This window comes from Sturnus vulgaris, chromosome 5 (assembly GCF_052056855.1).
Source record: "Sturnus vulgaris isolate bStuVul1 chromosome 5, bStuVul1.hap1, whole genome shotgun sequence".
Classification (NCBI taxonomy): domain Eukaryota; kingdom Metazoa; phylum Chordata; class Aves; order Passeriformes; family Sturnidae; genus Sturnus; species Sturnus vulgaris.
In genome coordinates, this window is record NC_142247.1 from 26,520,783 (window position 1) to 26,543,430 (window position 22,648).

The 22,648-nt window shown below is 38.5% G+C and overlaps 1 protein-coding gene across 3 annotated transcripts in view; it reads left to right on the forward strand.

Annotated features, from left to right (window-relative positions):
• The first annotated feature begins 12,596 nt into the window (after positions 1 to 12,596).
• NR1H4 (nuclear receptor subfamily 1 group H member 4) overlaps positions 12,597 to 22,648 on the forward strand; it is a 35,534-nt gene continuing 25,482 nt past the window's right edge. For all 3 annotated transcript variants that reach the window (XR_015803830.1, XM_014889836.2, XM_014889838.2), the window contains exons 1-2: positions 12,597 to 12,766; positions 17,941 to 18,080. Coding sequence is in view for 2 of the 3 variants with exons in the window: in XM_014889836.2 (XP_014745322.1) it covers positions 17,996 to 18,080 (85 nt within the window). In the remaining variant the exon portion in view is untranslated. The remainder of the gene's footprint in view (positions 12,767 to 17,940; positions 18,081 to 22,648) is intronic.

Sequence of the window (22,648 nt, forward strand, 5' to 3'; positions counted from 1 at the left end):
TCCCATCAGCTTGTTCCCTGTACCTTCTCTGGTGTGTAATCAAAAGAAAAATGTCTGCAGGTCCTGAGCCACCTCATTTATTTCTTGGCAATGATCTGTTGTGTGGTTTGTACTGGTACAAATCTGCAGGGGGCTGGAAGTGGCTTATGGGCCCTTGCTGATTTATGTTGGGCAAGGGGAAATTATAGCACTAACATGAAACTTGACTTTAGATGTGAAGGAGATTAACATTAAGGATGAACAAATGAAGGACAATCTGTGTGAATGGATGTAATGTTACTTCTGTGGAATAATGCTGATATGTGGGGCAGACATGGGCAACTGGGAGTAACTCCAGCAGGTAGGTTTTCCCTCAGCAGTGGAGTGTAATGGAATTACCTCTTTCCTGCACTGTTCACTTCCCATTTCCCAGTGCCCCATACTGACTGCAGGTTTACCTGTTACAATGCTTGGGTGGAGTGTAGAAAAGTGCTGCAGTCACACCACACCCCTATCTTTACCTTATATTTTCTTGCTTTCATGAATGGCTTCCCTTGACCCTTACAAACTGATGGAATGGTGCACTAGACACCAGGGCAACCCAAAGTCAAAATTAGAGAGTTTATTTTTAGCAGATTCCTTATTTTATTCTATTTTTTTTCATATTTCATATTTCATATTTCATATTTCATTTTTGCTAGGAAGAGGCAAGTTTTGTGCCAAGGCTCCTGGCAGCAGAGGCTGGAACCGCTGGTCCTTGGTGGGCAGCTGAAATGTTACTCTGGCTGGCCAAAGGTCAAGGCCACGCTGGCCTGTCCTGCTCCCTCTGCTCTGCCAGAGCACACAGCAAACTGTCACGCTTGTAGGGGGCTGAAGGGCAAAGTTGCTGACAAAGCTGGGAGGGGAACTGCAGTCAGGATCTCTGTCCCCCACCCTTTTTGGCTGCCTGAGTACAGGAACTGTCAGACCATGAGAAACATCTGGTGTTTCCAAGAATTTTTCTGCTTCCTCATCCACAGTCTTATTATTCCCAAGGAACCACCTCTATTCCAATTTAATGGAAAATTGTGAGCAGCTTAAAACGCCCCTTGTCAATTGGCATCTTCTGCTGTTTTATTTACCTGAGACAAGGAGTAGCCACTCAGCTAATTCATTCTTTCTCCCAAGTTGTATCCCAAGCCTGGAGCTCATTATGAATCAGTGCTCCCAGTCTAACCCTCCTTCACTGCCCTTGAGCTGTGCTTTTGGTCCATGCACCCCTCTTGCCCCCTCCTTTTTCCCCAGAGTGGTGGTAGGTGCCCCAGCCCAGGAAACATTCAAGGTCAGGGTGGATGGGGCTCTGAGAAACCTGGTCTAGTTGAATATGGCCCTGATCATAGCAGTGGGGGTGGACTAGATTACCTTTTAAAGGTCCATTCCAACCTTTATTCCAACCAGTCATTCCAACCATTCCAAGCTATTCTATGATTCTATGATTCTTGGGCAATTTTATGTCTTTCAGAAAAGATATGGTGCTAACTCATGCCAGTTATTGGGAAAGACCTCAAAAAGATGTGCCTCTTCAAAAAAGCACATAGGAGAAGTTTGCTAACAGGTTGTTCTCTGTTTGTGTCAATGGCTGGAATTGGTTTCAGAGCACACAGACACCTAGCAGTTTGAAAAAAAATAGCACAAAATGTTTTCTTGAGCCATCAAATTACTGCAAGAGCTGAAGGTCAGCAAGGCTTCCAGCCCAACACACCACACATGCAGATTTTCTCATCAGGAATGCCTGGTACAAAACCTACTAGGAAGCAAAGCATTTCCTTTGGTAATATTTTCGTTAGTGCTTCCCCCAGGAAACTATGAAATATCTAAGACTGAGCAACTAAAGTACAAACTTGTGTAGAGTTTGAGTTTCCACACCTGGTGTTCTCGCCAAATTTTGGCCTAACATTTTAATTTATTTATTGATGCTATATTTTCTTTGGAGAGATAGATTTCTGTAGCTAGTGTCTTAGTGAAAGATGCCCGGGTCAATTTGACTACTCCACAGGGCTATTCCTCCCCAGCTGCAGGACTTGAAATTCACTTTGTTGAAGTTTGTAGGATACCTGTCAGGCCATTTCTATGACATATTAAGGCCCCTCTGAGTGGCAGCATGGTGAGCTGTAGTACCAACCATTCCTGCCAGTTTTGCATCATCTGCAAAACTCTTGGGAGTGTACTCTGTGCCATCATACAAATCATTAATGACTGTATGCCAGTCTTAGTGTTCAGTCCTGCAATATTCCACAAATCACTGCCTCTAGCTGGGCTTCCTGCTGCTGATCCCAAACCTTTGAGACAAACAGCTTAGCCAGTTTCAAGTCGAACTCACTGTGAACTTATCAGTTATGTGCTTTATGATTTTGTCAGTGAAGACAGTGCTGAAAGCCTTGCTAAGTTCAAGCTCTGCCCTTGTTCACTTGAGCCTGTCTTTTTGCTGAAGGCTATTGGGCTCCTTCCCTCCTTCTTAAAGACTAGAGTGATGTTTGATTTTTTCCCAGTTATCAGGAATCTCTCCCAGTAGTTACAACCCTTCAAAGGCAATTGAAAGTGGCCTTAGAGTGGCATCAGCAGTTCTCTCAACACTCCTAGTACATTCCATCAGAACCCATAGACCTACACTTGTTCAGTCTGTGTAGATGCTCCTTAAACTGATTCTACTCCATGGAGGGCAAGTCTTTCTTGTTCTCGACTTTTATAGAGGTTTAAGGTATCTGGAATTCCTGGAGGCTGCTCTTATCAGTGAAGACTGAGGCAAAGGCAGTGTTGAATACCTTGGTTTTATCTATGTTTGCCAGCTAGTTCCCTGTCCCATTCAGCAGCAAACCCTAATTTTCCCTATTTTTTCTTCTTCTGCTTATACACCTATAAAAGTCTTGTCCTGCACATCTCTTGCCATATGCAATGGGCTGAGCTTTAACTTTGCTAACACTATTTCTGCATGATTTGCATGCTCCGTATTCCTCCTGGATCATGTAACACCGCTTCTATCACTTCTACACTGCTTTTCTATGTTCAATTTTAGTTAGAAACTCCTTGTTCATCCATGTGGGCCACCTGATGACTTTTCTTGATTCATGCTTTAAAGATGGACTGCTCTTTAACTTGGAGGAGGTGATTTTTGATAACCAGCTCCTCTGGACCACTTTTCTCTCCAGGGCCATATGTCATGATATCCTTCCAAACAAATCCTCAACACGCTGATGTATGCAGAGTTATGGTCCACCATCTAAAGGCAAATTATGGAGACATACCAAATTTTTAATTAATTTCTAAAACTCTCAGCTGGGAAGCTGATTGCTAAAATATGGTTGAATTCCGAAATTAAGAGGAGAGATCAAGCATGGATACAGGAAAAGAGTCCTTATCCATACCTGAGTTATTTCCTTGAAATAATCCAAGGTCAGGTGTAAAGGCAGTCAAGGTCTCATTTACTTTTAGCACCTGCTGGCTGACATTCTGATTAGAGAAATCATGTGTCTCTGCTCACTTTTACTGGCAATCTCAAAAAACTGTATCCAGGCAATTATGGATCAAGATTTTCCACCTGAAGAAGCAAGGAGCAGTATATTAACAGAACAGAGATTTATTACATTCAAGAAGCCTAAAATATCTGGTTAATTATAGTTAATTCCTGGAATAAATTGATGGTATTCCAAACAAGATTTTATCAGCTCCTTTGCAATACAGTGCATTTTACTGGCATGCTGTTCAAAGGTTTCTATTGCAACTCATATTCAGGAGAGTTACATAAAACTTGATGTAGGAATAAGTGACAAAGGTTTTGTTTATTTCATATTATTATCTGTTGACTTTAAAAGGCCTAGGTAACAAGACAAGTTAAGCAACAAGTCAATGATTAAACGGATAAAATGGGTATCAACTCTGCTAGTTTAAAAAGATTTAGAAAATATGAAAAGAAAAAAACAGTTCTCTGAATTGTAGGAAATTTGAAGTACTAATTTTTTTCTGTTCTGCTTATTTAAAGTCTCTAATATTTATTAATTATCCTCTTTCTCAGGCAATTTCTCTTTATATATTTTTTAATGCTTGAGGAGAGGCATATTTTTGGCAAATTTCATTTACAGATCAGCTTTACAATAAAGCAAAGTTATGCTTTGTCAGTTTTCCAAAAAGATTTAAGACTTGGTGTTTCTTCAGAGCAAATATCTTGGAATATAAACGGTATCATGCAATAGCAGTGACATAAAGGTCTTGCACAGTTTAAGGTTACAGTTCATCACCTATTTGTACAGCAGTTCTGTCACTATGGTAGTTCCCTCACGTTTTCTAACGTTGACTTACCACCCTTGAACTAAACTGAAAATGGTAAGGGCTAGGTATATTCTTCCTTTGCTCTCTCCAAAATGAACTGGATGTGAAGAAAAAAAGAACACAGTTTCAGGGTTAATGTTTATGTACATTTCCAGATTGATACCACATATCCTGGAGAAAAATGTTTTCTGTTTTGAAAAACTAACGTTGCTACATGCATTTCTTTTCTCCTCTATTAATCTTTTATTTGGCAGTATGCATGTTTAGCAGTTGCACATTAGTGAGACACAATCTGAAACAGAATCATCTACCTGTATCTGGGTAGTTTTCATGAATACAGGAAGGAATCCCTGTTGTGTTTACATGAGGATGACTTTCACATTACATACTAGAAGTAATCAGTTTATTAATATTAGAACAAGATTAGTTGCATCTAATAATCTAATAATCTAATAATAATCTAATAATTACTGTTATTCTGTTATTCCAGTATTTGATACCATTGATGTTTCCACCAACTTCTGCTGCTGAGTGTCAACTTAATCACATGTAGAGATTCTCTTTCCTTTGAGTAGGAATAACAACACTTACCCATGGATATATATGTGCCTCACTCCACAAAAATTCATGTGTAATTTGGCTGCAGCTGAGACAGCTGTAGTCCTCATGACAACCAGAACAGCAGCTCCGATTATTGGTGCTGTCTTGTTTTAATTTTTTCACTCAAATTTAAAAGATCAGAAACTGGAACTGTACTCTCCATGCTCTGTGGTGGCTGGTTCATGTGGACTGGGGATGCTTTTTTTTAAGCAATTCTGTACATCAAATAGATTGGTAGAAAGGCTCCTGAATTCTACTGGAGCCCGGTTCTTTGCTAGTTCCTGCTGGACAGAAGAGATAACACCAGGGCTGGCTGCTCAATCCAGTCACTTCTCTGAAGAACGTCCTAGCTGGTATTTCTGTAATGATAACACCTTCCTTTCTCCATTTCCATTGTGGTAACCAGTTTCTATGTCCAAGAAATACAAATATGGCTGCAATTGGCTGTGATGCATAGGAATGAATTCTGCAGGCTTGTGAGGACTTATTCCACCATGGATTATCAGCTGAGAAAGGACCATCTCCTTATGAGCACAGCACATTCTCTGTGTAGGCAACCCCACTGATCAAGGGCAATACCAGTTTTAGTGGAAGGCTTGTAAAGTCAGAGAGCTGTAGGCACAGCCCCCCACTAACTTGAGGCAATTTTGAGGAAACCTCAAGGGAAAGGATAGAAACCTCCAATTTGTGTCCATCTTTGTGAGGAGCCAGTGCATAGGGAGGGGCAATGGCTTAACCTGCTGATTAAGTTGCTGAATGCATGAGCTGCCATGCTTTGAATTGATTTTTTCCCCCTTTACTCATGAATTTTTCTTATCTTACACACCTACTTAGAGAGTTAATGCCTAACATTCACAGATTTGTAAGATTCCCTCCCCTGTGAAGGTTTTGCAGGAGGGGGTCACAAAAGACAAGAAACAGAACTAGACAAACTTCCCATGCATGCAATCTACTCTAAATAACCTGGTTTTGTTATATGTTTTGTGTTTTTGGATGAGATGGGGAGATGAAATACATCAGCCAAGTGAGATTTGACATAAATGAGGGATCTGCCAATGCAAATGATCCCATATTTTGGGATGAGACCCAATTTTGGACCAAAATGGTATTCAGATTAGATATTGATAAATGACGCTTTTGTTCAGATTGAGACCATGCTAATACTGCTATGAGATAAGTAACCTCTCCATTTCCTGATATGTGTTATTTAAATTTAATAAGCTTTATACCACATTTAGTTTATTTCTTCTAAAAAGGGAAGTAATTTGTTTTCAGAATGCAATGATATCAACTGAAGATTAGGAAAGAAAGGAAAATAAACTTATTATTCCAAGATCTATTGTTCAATATCCCATTAACTTTCCCTTCAATGACCACACTTTTCCTTGATCTTCAAATCCCTTTCTTTCCTTAGTACCAAGTCTTTAGTAGTTGGAAACTAATCAGATTGACCTGGGCCCTGGTACATGAAACTACTATTCTGAGTTTGGAAATATCTCAGCTATATCCAAGACCCAAGATTATCTAATTTCCAGTCCCTTTCATCTCTTCTTAGCTGTGTGGAGTCATGAGTACTCTTCAGCTAGACTGGTTACATATCTCAGTATTTTCTGTGCAAGTTGGACGTTGAAGGTCTAGTCCTGCTGCTGCTGTTCCTCTTGCCTGCCACAAGTTCATTACTAGCTTAAATTCCCTTAGGGAACAAGGACAAGGAAGAATCAACAAAAGTTTTGAGAGCTGGTCTACATTAAGGTCCTGAGGTACTAAGAGGCTTTTAAACACCTAATCAGCCTCATCTGGAGCCTCCCACATGCCTTGCTTGCATGTTGAGGATGCTGTTCAAGCTCAAGCCTGGCCTTCTAGTCCTGTTTTGTGTTAAGTTTCTGGAAGTGTGTTTGGTATTGTCTTCTCACGTCCTGGCTAATGAGTGGATTTTTCCCCAGGTGGACTGCAGGTGTTGAGCTGTAGCCTGCAATGTCTGCAGTCCTGCTTCTGCTCAGCCTCCTGGAAGGACCTTGGGCTGATGCTGCAAGCAGTGCATTTCCAGGCATCCTGCATCTGGCCCTATACCTTCCTGCTGCTCTAGGTTGATCCCTGGATGGCCTCTCCTCCTGTTTTACCATGTTGCCTCCCCTGGCCTGTTGCTATCAGCACCGTGGCCCCTCAGGTGCTGTGGAGCTGTCCTTGGCTCCAGTTTTATCCCCTCGTGGAACAGCTCTGCTCCTGCTCCTTCCTGATGTGCAAGTGCCTGCCTTGCCAAAGGAAGAAGGCAGCTTCTCCCAAACTGAGCACTGCAATATTACTTATAGTGGAAACTGATGTTCACTTTTCTCTTAGATGTGAAGGCAGATGTAATGACATCTCTACCAGATACTGAGTGTGCAAAAATTCCCAGTTTTCCCTGGTTGGTCGTGGAGTTCTTGTGACAGGATAGGGAGATTCCCCCAGGCTTTGCCCTGGGTACCTCTTGGGCATCTAATGCTGGCTCTGCAGCCCTCCCTCTCGATGAATAATGAGAGCAGTCATCTGCCTGCAGTGCTTCAGGGCATGCTAGAGCCTCCTCTAGGACAATAAATCATAGAACTGAGGGTTTAAGAGGTTAATGGAGACTCTGCCTTGCCAGATAGTGCTAGCAGAGCTCGTCCTGCACCTCCAATGCTTTACACTCCATTCATATGATGTCTACTCTACACTTCCTCTCCCCTCCTGAAAAAAATGGTTTCTTGCTACATACTGAACTAGTTCTTTTAAACATCTGTCTTTTCCTTGACACTAGACAAAGTATGAGAAAAAAAGGAGAGATTTAAAAGTTTGCAGACTGAATTTACTTCAGTGTGATTATTTTAACAATTTTAACAATTCAAAAACCCATCTAAAAATATTCTAATATTTATTTATTAATAATACTTCACTTGTCACAGTTGACATTTAGTTTAAGAGAACTACTTATTAATGAAAGGACAATGTTTTCATTTACTGGAATAGATCAACATTTCTTAACAATTTTATCTCTCCAAATATTTACATAAATGAAAGCTAACCCTTATTGAACTCAATCACTATCACACTGTAAAACATCAAAATGTCAAGAGAAAAAACATGCAAGTATAAAGTATATTTGCCCGAGGAGAACTTCTTATCAGCTAATACTGTACCAACATGTTTAATTTAAAGCTGTGATTTCTTTAGGAACTTGTAAACTTGTAACCTCTAGAAGGGAGTAAGTGTGGGGAAGAACATGTAGTATCGGTGCCTTAATTAAAATTTAAAATAATCAGAGATAATCTAATGTGGAATACCAGCAATTATTAATAGAAAAACACATCAGAAATTTCAGTTGAGTCAGCTAGAGGGAAGTAGACCAAGTTTCCCCTGCTGAAACTTAACGTTTGATGCTGTAGTTGATTCCACATATAGTCAGCTTTCCTCTTGCACCCTGGCAGCTGTAAGATGGTATCTTACATATATGGTCTCACTAGAGCACGTTGGCTAACAATTAACTGCCTGTCACCAGGGAGGAATTCCCCCTCTTAGGACAGATTGTTCTGTGGCCATTTTACCCTTCATGACATTCCACTTAAAATATGCAAGTGACAAAGACAGATTATTCAATCAGGACAAAATATAAGATTATTGAATAAATGTTGCCCTGCTCAGAAACGGAATAATCAGAGAGCAACTTATAATGAAGACCGTCTGATTAATGAAAGACTTATTCAACAAACTAATCTTAAAAGTGTTTTTTTCTCCACTTTTGAAATGCAGGAGGTAAAAATAAATTGAGACATTAGAGTTAACTTATTGAAACTTTGCACCCATTTCTTACTTTAACCTGTACATAAACAACCATATCTCTTAAGATTGCTTAATTATCTTCAGATGATAAAATTTATTGTCAGCTTGTGATAATCTTGGACATCTTTTCAGAAATGAAAACGTGAGGGTGCCTGAGAGTAAGAAATGGCTATTTTGAGGAGAGAGACCATGGCCCAAAGTGGTGTAGAGGATGTGTATCCTCTGGGATACAATGATAAATAGCAATGATAAATAAGGTGTGCCACAGGATGAAAGAAGAACTGAGGACAACTGCTGTTTATGGTCATGTTGTGAACACTTTCTGTGCTGAAACGGATGGTTTATGCTGAGGCACAATTTAGTTCACATGATCTCTCAGGTGTCTACAGTACCATTCATTCCAGGAGCTGTAAGAATAGAGAAAAAGAAGTCATTGAGGACAAGTAGGTCTTGGTCAAGACACTGACCTTTGGCCTATGAAATAAACACATATCCAAGTATCTCACTCATTGTGACTGATGTAAATTGGATCTTTTGTCAGAAATGCCCAGGTGTTTTCCAGGTATTGACAGCTCCTGGTGCCAGTTGGAAAAGCTGATTTATCTTTCAGCCAAACCAGACCTACTCCTTCTTGCAATTCCCACTTGCCCCAAGATGTTCCCAGGAATCCCTAGGCCAAGAAGATATGTTTTCCCACTGGCAAGATAGGAGGTTTCTCCCTTTGCATCTTGGGGAACAGAGAAATTAATCCATTGTAGAGATCTATCTGGCTTTAGCTCCTCAGCCTTACCTTCCCTGTGGTAATGACTATCTAATGCAGGAAAGAAACTGCCTCTGGTTGTGCCAGAGGTGGTTGAGATTGAATATTAGGAAAACATTCTTCACCACCAGGGTTGTCAAGCATTGGAGCAGTCTGCCCAGGGAAGTGCTCGAGTCACCAGCCCTGGAGGTATTTAGAAGTTGTGTGGATGTGGCACTCATGGACTTGGTGGTGCTGGGTTAATGGTAGGACTCATTGACCTTAGAGGTCTTCCTCAACCTGAATGGTTCTACAGTTGTCATGTATACAATGTTGTTGGAGCTCCAGAAAACTGGCTGTGAGTAGTCAGTAAGCTTTTCAGCTGCTAGAAGAAAATTCTGACCAAAAAGGAGCAGGTACCGTTATTTCTGGGTGTATTATTTTAGATTTTTTATGTGTGATGATGCATTCATTTGGATGTGGAGAGAAGGAAATGTTGAAGGTGAACACCTAGCCTACTTTTTTCTTCTTTTCCCCCTATCTCTTTCTGTACTATATTTTTCCCATCCAAAGTTTTGATGGCAAACTACTTTGTTGCCAGGATTTGTCTTTCCTTTCCATGAGGTACCTTGTCAGTGAAAGCGTGGAATGGCATTTATTTCAGTGGTGAAAAGATGGAGTAACAGGAGGAGGAGCAAATGAGCTATGGCAAACACCCCCATTCTTTCATGGAGTGTGAAGTTTATAAAGTGATATTTTCTAGGCAGAAAGATTTCTAGCTCTGAATATTATCTATATCCCTGATTTTGTTGCTGAACATGTATTTGGGCTGGCAATGGCATAGCTGTAGTATAGAACACATACTCTTTGTCAACTGCAGAAGTAATGTTACTATTGTCTGGAAAAATTTCAGGATGTCAGATAACATTCTGAAATTTTAAAAATTATAGAAGGCAATGCTACCTTAGAGAAAATATTCCATATATAAGTATCTGTGTTTGAATATTTCCTCATTCTGTTCTCTCCCCTGATGCTGTGTATGTAATCTCTTGACACAGGACAGAAGATATATTTGATTTGCTCCAATTCCTTTCTCTTCAATTCTAATTTGTACATGAACCATAATAAATATGAACACCTGGCTTTAAACAGTAATGCCACATGTCATTGCTATAGGCAACATCTTCTCCTTTGATAATGTAGATTATTTCTTTGCTTTTTCCAATAATATCTTGAATGTATTGATTAGTGGACAAAGCATCACTCTGGCACTTGCCTCTTTATTATTGTATGGAAAGGAAAAATGTTTTAATGCAACAAATTAGCTGTCTGATAAACAAAATCCACACAGAGGAAAATGCTTTTTGGGAAAGAATATTTATTGAAATTTAGACTTCTAAAAAGCAATTTTTCTGTGCCACCAACTATATCAGACCAATGCTGGGGGAAGCTGAATGATGAAAAGAAAATTTCAGATCTTTGGAACTTACCAAGAAACTGAAAGCTCCATGAGACATAATATTACATTTGCTGGACTTCTTGGCTCCACTCCTGCTTTTTCTCCTGGTATAGGACAAAACCCATCACTGGCCTCAGGATGACCAAATAAATTGGTTTTTTTGGCATGTGTTTTCTAGGCACCCCTGGAATGGACATAGAGTGGAAAGTGCCAGATGGGCTGTTGGTGTGCTGGGTGGAAGAGACCGCCTGTCTCCTGTGGGTAGGGCTGTTTTAGAAGAATTTTCTTACTTGAAAGTACTTTGTTGATTTTGCTAAAAGTGAATTTGTCAAAAAGAAATCTCATTGTTTACAGAGATGGTGTTCAGAGAGTCAGAAATATCCAGAGCCTGCTGGAATGAGCTGTAGGCATAAATCCCTGGAAACAGTAGTCCCTTGGGAGTTAGTATCCAGTGACAGCCTTGCAGCATCATTCTCCCATTGCTCTCTTCAGAAATCTGTCCTACCATGAGTGTTTGGGTGGCTAACAGCTGAATTTGCAAAGGACAGAACACAGAAAAGAGACTCATTATTAGTAATATTTTCATGAGAAGTATAAAGAATTTATAGAGAATTTGAGCTTCCCTTATAAAAGCTTGAGGATTAATATACCTTTTTAAAGTATATTTTTCCTCCTAAAATGAGGAATTTTAAAAGTAAAGTAATTTTAGTGCCAGCAGCTCTCACCTTTCTCAGAGAAAGGACCGTGTTTGCTGCCCAATGCCTCTCTTTGCTCAAGTAGGAGGCACAGCCTGTGTCTGTGTATTCAGTCTTGCTCAGACAGTGTAAATATGTAGGGAAGGATGGACATCATATACTGTGTGGCAATCATGAACTCATTTACCATGAGTGATGGTGTCAATAGTCTCCTCTGACTGAAATTTGTCTCAGTACCACTGCCAGATCAACTCATGCCCACTGGATATGTTTAGCAATGCAAACCAGGGAGTTATCATGCTTCCTGTGTAGGTGGAATGTTGAAATAAAACAGCCTCAATCCATTCCTCTTCACTTTAATTTCCTCTGCAGGGTAAATGGGGATGTGGTAGTTCAAGGTCCCCTTTATGTCAGTGACAACACATCAGCATTTTCAGATACAGTGCAACCCACTCACCAAAAGTGTTTTTCCATCTACATGTACCAATTTCTTCCCCCTGTGCACAACTAGTGCATGAGTCTGATGGGTTTAAAATTAGGGGCCTCAGTTTCTTGTCTAAAGCTTTATGTGATGAGCCCAAATCAAAAGGATGCAGTTTTTTAGAGATTGTTGCAGATACAGGAATTAAACTGTAATGTCCTCACATCCCTGTGATGCTGTAATTTATAGTCCATTCTGCTTCAGTACTCAGTGTAATGCTCAGTGTCCCTTAAAAGTGCGAAAAAATAACAGAAAGACTTAAAAATCAAGTTTATATCTTGGAATAACACCTGAGCTCTTTGGATGGGAAAGACAAGGAGGTTGAGGATGTCATAACAATGTACATGTGCAGGGAAAGTGTTATAATTAGCAACAAGGTACTCTCACCCATTTAACTTCCCCTCCACAGCCGATCAGAGTCTTAACGAGCATCTCAAATCTCTGTGCTGATGGCCAGGCTGGAATTCACAACATTTTAATACAGCCCATGTTTGGAGAGTTTCGCAAAGAAAGAATTGTTAATGAGTAATCCTTGTCCATTAGGGCACTGAGCCAATAAACCCAAGCTTTGATTCATTGTGTTATCACTACAGGCTTCTGCTAAACATGAAAGAAAAACAAAACAAAAATGTTCTTATGTGAGAATCATTAGGATACTGGAACTGAGAGCAGAACTGTCTTACATCCTGCCATCTGCAGTCTTCCAGAAAAGAACAGTAAGTAATAATTCCTTAAACTGATAGCTCTTGCTGTTGTGTAATATAAAAGTAATTTTATCACCCGAATTATTTAGTGGATGTTAATGGATTTTTAATCAGGAAAAAAAAAATTAAAGTGAAGAATAATGTAAGAAGTCATTTCATGCACAAAGCTGTCTCGACAGTAGGAGTTACCCTTGGGAAAAATGGTAAGGTGAAAAATAAGGTCATGTTGAAATTTGTCTTTAGAAAGCTGGCTTCTGTGTGCAACTGGAACAGAAGGCGTAAGTTTGATATTGAGACTTTCTTGCAACAGCACTATCTAGTTCATTGTGTAAATTAGCTTTGAAATGATCTATATATTTATTTTTTTATCCTTTTAGAAACAGGAAATATTTTCAATGTGATTAATAGGAGAACAGAGAAAAATCCGGAAAGGGAAAATTGTATTTGTTTCATACAGTTTTTTCTTTGATAGTTCTGTGTACAGATTCCAAATGCATCTTCCAAAGTTGAAGACTTTAACACATATTTCACATAACTAGGAAAAGTAAAAGGGGGGTTCAAATTTCAAGTGATTAGTATGTGAATCCATTGCTAGTTTTTAAGAAAATGTAATTCTACTCTGAGTGTTCCTGCTACTCATTTATCTTCAGAAAACTATAACTGTGGCGGAACACATTTCGCTTTTGTTATTTTTATTGTTATTGCTTGTGTTACAGAAAACCTAGAGATTGGGAGTTATATTGGAATTGCACTAGTCTAAATGTCTGTCCAAAAATAAGTTAGCAGTGAAGAGCTTGCGGTTTTTTTATGTGAGACATGAAAAAGATACTGGAGAAAGCAAGAAACATAAAAATGGTGTTTAGGAGATAATTCCAGGCAGAGTCAGAAGCTGGCCCCACTCCTTGAAGTCATTAACGTGCTACAGAAATGTCATTGATACTTCTCATAGAGTGTTTAGTTCTGCTTGGGACTCAGATACCTGATTTTGCTTCAGAATTAAGAAGTAGGAATATTCTATTTTTTTTTTCTGTGTCCCGTGTCTCTTTCCTGCTCTGATTTTAAACTCGATATTAAGAAATGTAACAGAAAATTTCAAACAAACACAATAATACTAGTCCTGCCTCTGCTTCTTAAACTTGCTTGTATGGTTGCTTGCATTTTGCTTCAGTTGCTGTGTAGTTGCCTGTAGTGCTGTGCTTGCCAAAATGACCTGAAAGCAGCAGGCTGGAAATAGAGAGCATGAATCTTCCTAATGCTTTCAGGTCCCGTTGATACACTTTAAAACAAACAGGTAAGCAAATAAAACAGCTTGTCAAATAACTGAGGCACTACATTAAATATTCTACAGAAAGGCTATGAGGCCACATCAAAAGCCTATGAATGAGATGGGAATCTATCTTCCTATTGATGTTAACAATGTTTGGATTGGGCCATAGATTAATGACGTTACCGAAATTTCTCTTTGAGCAATAGGCAGTCAGATGTGTGAGGAATAGGAAAATATATGGGACAGATGGAAGGAAATGTACTTCACTAATATTTGTAGAAGATTTTGCATGTGCTTTGATATATCTTCCTTTGCTGAGTAATTGAAATAGATTCAATTATTCTTCTGAAGGTAAACCACAGTTGGATTGTCATGGAGCTTTTCTGATGATCAGATGTATTTTTACATTACTTGAAAGTGTGGGGCCATTATGCTTTTGTTTTCAGTGAGCTCAGTTGATTTAACTTTAATTATTTCAGTAAGAGACTTGGCTTTGCTTACACAGAAGCCAGGGAAAGCTTTGCTATTGACCATAGCAAAGGCCAGGGGTAGTGCACAGATAAGAGCCCACAATAAATCTGAAACCTAGAGTTCAATAATAAGCCCAATCGTGTATATGTACATATTTGCATACCTCGATGAACATATAACCCATAAGAAATCTGAATAAATATGGATATACACCCATAAAGTAGAAAAACAAGCCCCATATATAATAATATACATGTAAATTTTCTTAGTTAAACATAGCACATGTAAACATACATTGATTGATCTGAAGTATATTAAAGTTGCATGTAATAAAATTTTATGCAATTTGGAGCCCTTAACATGCAGTTGAAGACAATAATCTCAAGCAGTTGGGCACATAATTTACTTTGTACATACTGATCTCTGTTTTTCTTTGCTGTATATTTTGGCCTATGAAAATAATTTCCAATGGTGGTGGAGTAAATTGGTTTATTTTATTTATTTAACTAAAAATTATTTGGGAAAGGAAGCTGTCTAATTTATCACATGCCTCTTCTTTTCTCTTGAAGGGCTCTAATTTTGGAGAGCAATATTGATTTCCTGGGTTTCTATTGCCTTCATTTCAGTTTTTACGTGTTGGATACTCTTTGTTTTTGTTCTTACACCTCAGGATGGAGTATCAGTCCAATACAGTGACCTACATTATTTCCCAGAACTGAACAATGTATGCAGTAAGTGTAGCTTAAATGCTCTGTACTGTGTACCTAGTGTTGGTCTTGGAGCTGGAAATCAGCACCTGCTGCTTTTAAATACATGTGAAACTAATTATATGGATAAGTCTAATGTAGGTTAGGTAGCTCACAGCAGGCTGGACGCAGGAGAAAATCAAAGCTAAATATCAATCAGTATTTAATGAAGCCTGGTTTTCAGTGAAATTTGCAGTACCAAAGCTAGAAGCATTGGAAAATATATTTCTGGCCTTTTTTTATGGTGATTTTGTGCCTTGCAGAAACTCCAAGAAGATAGGAGTAATCTCTTCACTGAAATCTAGTAAATGGTCTACATCAGCTGGATATATTAAAGAAAATGAAGTATTAAAACGGTGGGAATTGTAAAATCATCATGAACATTTGGCTTGAACTGAATCCATCCAGACAAAAACTTATGTGGCAGGAGATGTAGAATTACAAAACCTGTAATGCCCTACAATAGTGCAGATTATTACAAATATGTACTCATGATTCTAACTGTCAACAGGGCAATATTATTAACATGAAGGTTTGGTCTTTTGTGTGTGTATGCAAAGAATAATAAATTTTAAAGAGTCCATCTTGAGGTTAAAGAGAGACATTATACAATGATATGTTAAAAAAGGGAATGTCCTCAAAGAAATGAGAAGGAAGTTAATAGACTTATCAAAGAGGCTGTAAAAACATAGACACTTTATAAGCTTTTAGAGACGTAGCTTGCCCACTTTCTTCTTTATTTGCAGCACAAACTAACAGGATATAAAAATAGAATATAAAACTTGCAAGCTAAGAAGCTATGCATTGAAAACCTGACCATATACTGGCTATAAATACTTTTAAATATTATGCATTTAAAGTATTTTGATATAACTTCCAACATTCCCTAAGAAGATAAATTCTAAGTTCCTTGTGGACATACAGAAATTCACAATCCCAGTGCTGATGTTAGGTGTTGCAGTGTTAGGCCCTCAAACAGAGGTTGATGGGGAGACATGAGAAGTAGTAGCAGTGATGGAACAGTCTTCACATCTGGCTGTAAGGAGAGCTGATCCTGCAAGGAACCCCAAGGGCTGTGCTCCCATGGGATGTAAGGAAGATATTAAAGGGATGGGACATGAGGAGAGAGTGCTGATGGCCTCTCTTCGCTGGTCTTCAACAAGAAAATCCAGAAAAATATTCATTAGCCCTCTGAAAATACCTCCTTTTGATGTTTTTCTTGCTGCCAGTTGTAACACTTGTAATGGGCTGTAAGATGAATCCCATCCCAAGGGTTTGTCTTGGGTATTTAATAAGAAATCTGTCTGTCAGGAATTTTAAGACCTTAGAGCCATGTAGATAGCCCCACCTCTTGATTTCAGCAGATAATTTCCCTGGAAAATGAGGCAGCAAGGCAGTAAAATGGTTGGAAGTAAACGTGGACCTAGTGGGGTGGCTGGGCTAGTTGCCAAACCCCATCCAAGATACTTGGAGTTTTCTGCTGCTGCAAAACTATGTTTCTGTGCTAGATTTGAGACTCTGTGTTTACATGTGATTTGCCACAAGAACTCTATCTGGTCTGTGATACAAGTAGCTTTTGACATTTCTAAGTAAACTGTTTAAATTATCTGTGGACAGACATTTAAAATGCATCTATCTAATTAGAGGGCCTCTGTTTATGTTAAGAAAGAACTTAATGAATCCTTACGGACAAATCTGAATATAATTACAGAGTGTGCTTGCCACTCTCACAAGCTGCTTCCCAGCCTGCTCAGCACTGGGGCCTCCTGCAGCATTCACGTTTTTGTCAGATGACTTCATTTCTCCTCCAGAAACCTGCTGAGCCCTCACTGGGAAGCAGACTGGGCTTTAACTCTCAAATGCCTTCAGTGAGTGGAAATGTAGTTCCAGGGACAGTCCCACGCTAATAAAACCAAATAAAGAATTAAGACGATAATACAAAGTAAAACAGATTGCTGACAGCTTTATGGAGAATCCTCTTGGTGTCTGTATAAGCCCTTGAGACATCTACTTGTTGGAGCTCATATTCTCCTGTTGGTCCTGACCCAAATGCAGTCTGCAGTTGCCCACTCCACCCATGTGAGCTGGGCAAGGGAATTCCCATCTGTCCCAGCCTCTCCAGGTGAGAGTTATGGGGCTGCTTGAGACCACAGGGAGAGCAAAAGGGCGAGCCTGGTTATCAGAGCAAGGCTTGGCTTTCTGCGTTTGTCACCATTTATCTTGTTCAGTAATTACTGAAGACAAGATAAAGAGCTGGTCCCTAGAAATTAAACTCAAGTTTCCTGTCTGTGTTCTTCTGATCTAACCATAAGCTTACGCTTTTTCAGCAAGTGAAAGCAATGAAATTATGAAAAGGTGGTGAAAAATAATGCAAACAATTGGCATTGCATAGCAGAGGGGCTAGGCAGCACGTCCCAGGAGGTCAGGCCAGTGCTTCAGTCTGAATATTTAAATAAATTTGGGCATGAACCACTATTCATTTAAAATGAACAAAAAGAGAGCAAATAAAATATGCTGCAACAAGGAAAAAACAAACAGGTTGGACATAGCATTTTATTTAAAGACTGAATTAGGTATTGCAATTTCAAGACAATGTTTGTTACAGCAAATATTGAAACAACCTCCTGCATCCTGCTTTACACTAGGTACACAAAAGTTAGTTATCTTGTTTTAAATATTCTTTTTTGCTTCATATGTTTCAGGGTCTCTTTTCAACCTCCTGTTTAATCAGCATATCCCTCCTGAACTGAAGAATAAATGGGATCTGAAATGAATTTAATAGGACATCATCAGCTTGCCACTGCTGATGGATTTCCTCTTGCTGAAGGTTCTCATTTGTTTGGTAAGTCACCAAATTAGGTTGAAATAGCAAGCTGCCCTATACTCAGAAACCCAGAAGAAAATGGACTGAAATTTCAAGTCAAGGATATATGGCTGAAATGTGCAGACCTTCTTGAATCTTCAACACTTATGAGAGGAATAACAAACAAAGTGTGGTGTTAATGTAATCCTGCACATCATTGTTCTCATCACTGCTCACAGCAGAACCTGTAGGTTGTTTTTGAAACACTCTTCTAATACTGGAGATCATTAGGCAAAAACAGACCTTTGTATGGAGGCTGGATGTTGCCTTGATGTGAGTCACTTAAATCAAGCTGAGCAGATATATTTCCAGTTAATCTGTAACGAAATTATAGTGCAATGTATTTGCATTGCCATATTATGCAAATTTATGAAAGTAATTTCACCTAAATTAAAATCTTTGTCTTATTAAGACCATTAAAAACCTATCCTAGTAACTTCAGTGCACAAGAAAATTTATAAAGCAGGCTGGAAGATTCTTGCTCCAGTTCCACTGAATTTTTCAAGGCTAAACATGCGTTTGTTAATGAATGAAAAATTCTTGGTCAATATTTTATAAGCGTGGGTAAGCTGTTTTTTGGTATATGTACTGCTCAGAAAAAAACAAAAACAAACAAACCAGAGAATAATACGTTTTTAGCCCTTCATTTGACAAGAGAGTGGGTCTTTCATTGAGTAAGTTATGATACATTGAGGGCCTCACACAGTACAGACCCCCCACAAAATGCTGCAACACTTCAGAAATTTCAGTCCAAATAAGACCAGAATTCTGCCTTTTTGAGTGCTGGAAAAACTGAACACATTCTGGTTTCATCTGTCGGAAACAAGAGTAGTGCCTGGGGCCTGGAAGGAAGGACTCTGGATGCAGAGCTCCTGGAAGTCAGGACCACCTCTACAGGTCAGACCACCTGCAGTCACCTGGCTCCATACAGCTAAAATACAGCATGATCACTAATGACAAGCAGAGCCCACTCCATTATTGTGTGTTACTGGCTTTTATCCCTCTTTGTTTTGGGGTTTGGTTGGAGAAATGTTTTGGAGTTGTTAAAAAAGTATATGCTAGCAGCCAAACATCTCCTTTGCTACCTCTGAATTCCAATGTCAGGCCATGATGTACAGAGAGGAGAATGTTGTTCAGATCTAGGGTGTCAAATTTTATATCCAATCATCTTTCAAAACTGCACACCCAAGCTACTTCAGATTTTTGTCAAGAAATATGTCCCCCAATATCTACTTTTTCATTAATGATTTCATTATTTTTAAGGAGTAATGATAAGTTTGCTTGAAAATACAAGGAAAAACGTTAATGTGAAATACTTTCCCTTTCTTACAAACTGTGAAGCTTCCAGAAGAGGGATTGTGTCTCTCACTATAGGTGTTCAGAGTTTAGCACAATGGAGATTTAATTCATACTGACATTTCTGTAACAGAAATAATGCATTAAAGAGTTGAATCAGGGGTCCCATTAGGAAGGAAACTTAGCAGTCCTGCTGTGTTTCACTTAAGCTGGCTTTTGTTTTGTGGGGTGTCACTCTAATATGGTTTCTCTTTTGCTTTTATAGCTGGAAAAAAGCCTATCAGAACTAACATGCTACCGAGTGCAGAGAAAGTTACTCATTGTGAAAATATGACTCCATCTTTGCAAAACACTTCTAGAAAATGATTTTGCCTCTCAATTCTTTGTCTTTGTAAATTATTTGCAATTTTTGACATTCAGCTTTGGCAGGAAGTGACTTGTGAACCCCAGAAAACAGGAAGGAAGCTTTTCTTTTAGATGGTCCTTATAATGCATGTTTCTTTTAGGTCTCCTCATATATTGCAGCTCACAAGTTAAAAATTTCTGGCTTACAAACGTTACCCTTTACAAACCAATCTCCTTTTTTCAAAGATGCATACTCACATTCTGTAAAAAAAACCCTTGTAAATACATTTTATTCTCCCTATGCTTTATTCAGTCTACAAGAAGATTGTTCTTAGACCTTCAGAAGCAAATTCAACTGCATCTCCAGACATTAGCTCCAGGTTCAGGTCTTTCAAAAGAAATGTCAATTCTGAGTTGCTTGTGCTTTGAGCCTCATCACCATGGCAATTCCAGGGCACTTCTACATCTGTAGCCTCAAGACTTCTAGATGCAGCAGGCTTCAGAAAAAAGGTTTTCTATCTTTCAGTAGATGAAAACTGTAGGCTGCCATTTTAACAGTATATGTCTAATGTGAAGTATCTTAGTATGTCTTAGTGTGTTTTAACCATAGCTTTTAATTTCTGCAGTTATGAGTCCCTGGGAAAAGGGCCTTCAAATGCAAGTGAGGAAAGATCTTTAACCTAGTTAGAGTGAGGGTCCTTCCCTTCCACTCTGTCTTCCTGCAAAACTGTTTCTCTTTTTCTAACTCTCTACTCAGGTGATTTAGAAAGGTGATATATTTGTGTGGCACCTGAAATATATATAGTATGTGACTCAAATTGTCTATTTCTATGATAAGTAAGTAGCGGGCCTCTAAAGCACTAGCTTCATTTTATTTTCTGTGAAAGCACCTTATATAGAAGTTGCTAGTATGCAAGATTGTAAGTGTGAAACTTCAAATATCAGAAATGGAATTATTTCTAAGAACCTTAAAAGCAAATTACATGCTTAGTTTGAATGAAGACCTATTTTAAGCATTTTCAAGTATTTTTGATGGCCTGAAAATTTTTTCTTGTGATGTGACATTAAAATATAACAAGACAAGAAATGCCACCCTCACTGTACATATCTCTAGCTGGAAAAGAAGTTTTGGGGGGAATTAACATTCTTATATGCTGCATTGAAAAGGATGAGGAAGAATAAGAAAAAGAAATGACACGCAAGCAAAGGGGGAAAAAAGCAATACATCTAAACTTCTTAATGAACGAATAAGAAATACCATTGAAAACTGTTGTAGACACAGAAGAGTGCCTAAGAGGAGCTTAAAAGGCTGACTTCTTTTAGATAAATCTGTGGGGGTTTTATGTTTTTTTTCCTTGGTTTGGTTCAGTTTGGTTTGATTTTCTTTGTTTGTTTTTAAAAATTTGTTATTGTTACTTTGTTTTGGGGTTTGAGGGGGTTTTGTTTTTGTTTTTGTTTTCTTTCTTTTCTTGTTATTTTTAAAAAAATAAATAATAGTAATAAAAAGTTAGTAGGGTCAAGTGTCCAAACTGATTAAACAGCTTCAAGATCATAAGATATGTTAAATGACTTCTTGTCTTTAGCACCACCCGGCAGTTGATGCAACATCTGGCTTCATCCCTGTAGAGAAGATAATTAGGCTCATAACTGACCCCCAAATCAAGAAGAAACAAACCAGCACAAATTAAAACAGAAAACATTGGATGCATAATAATTATTAAGAGAGCTAAACCAAGCAGAGTGGCATTGTGAGTAAAAAATTTAATGAGAAGGACAGATTGGATGTGGCTTTCAGCAACCTGTTCAAGAGGAAGGTGTCCTTCCTATTTCAGGGTTTGGAACTAGATGATCTTTAAGGTCCCTTCCAGCCCAAACCATTCTATCTTGTCATACATGTGTGTCCAGTATGGTCTGAGCACTTTGAGATTTTTTTTTTTGAGAATGCAGCATTTCTGCACTTAAAAAAACTGCCTCCTGTGATACTGGACTGGTTAATCTATTGCACAGAATCACCTGACCTTACCAAATATTTATTGATACAATATTTCATTGCAACTAAACCACAATAGGTACAAAAATACAATGGCTAGGCTACTTGGAGGCATCCCCTCAAATTGGTGACCAAATTTTACCCAGCTAAACCCACACTGGGAACAGACATCGTTTCCGGCATTTACAAACAAGTTGCTCGTAATGAAGTTAATTAGTAAACTATATAACCTCTGGTCTGTGTCACTCCTTTCTAATCTTAAAGAAAGTTCTCACAGTAAAGAAGTGAACAGGACACAGACAAAGCAGAATTAAGAAGTTTCATATACATATAGGCTTTAGGAGGTAAAAAAGAAAAAAGAGAGGGGAAACAAGGACTGAAGCACCTTAAGGAGAGTATTTTTCGTCAAGAAATGGTCAGACTGAACACAGCCTGAGGTAGGATATTGCCATATTCTCACTTATCTATTCTTGCACTCTTCCTTGATATTGTAGGATGCTAGTAGATTTTTTAAACCAAGTGATCTTTACAAGATATGCAAATAATTTGTTTGGAATTAAACCAGGAATTTGTTAATGGCTATGCCAAGGTTTCTGAATTACCTAATTCTGAATTTATTTTTTTTTTAATGTTCCTTCATGAATAATGAAGGAGAGCCAGGGATTCATATTTTAAACACACTTAGAATTTAGTCCTCTTACACAAAATCTCAGTGTAATTCTGTGAACTGAAAACAGTTTCTTTATTCCTGCAAGGAATATTTCTACAAGTGAAACACCTTTTGAAGTTTCATGTAAACTATTCTGTGTAAAATTTAAAGTAACAAAAATAAAACTCTCTAATAAGTTTCAGTTGCAAGTAGAAAAAATGTTTGTAAAACAATGATCACATGCATGTGAAAGTTTCACTTTGTTTT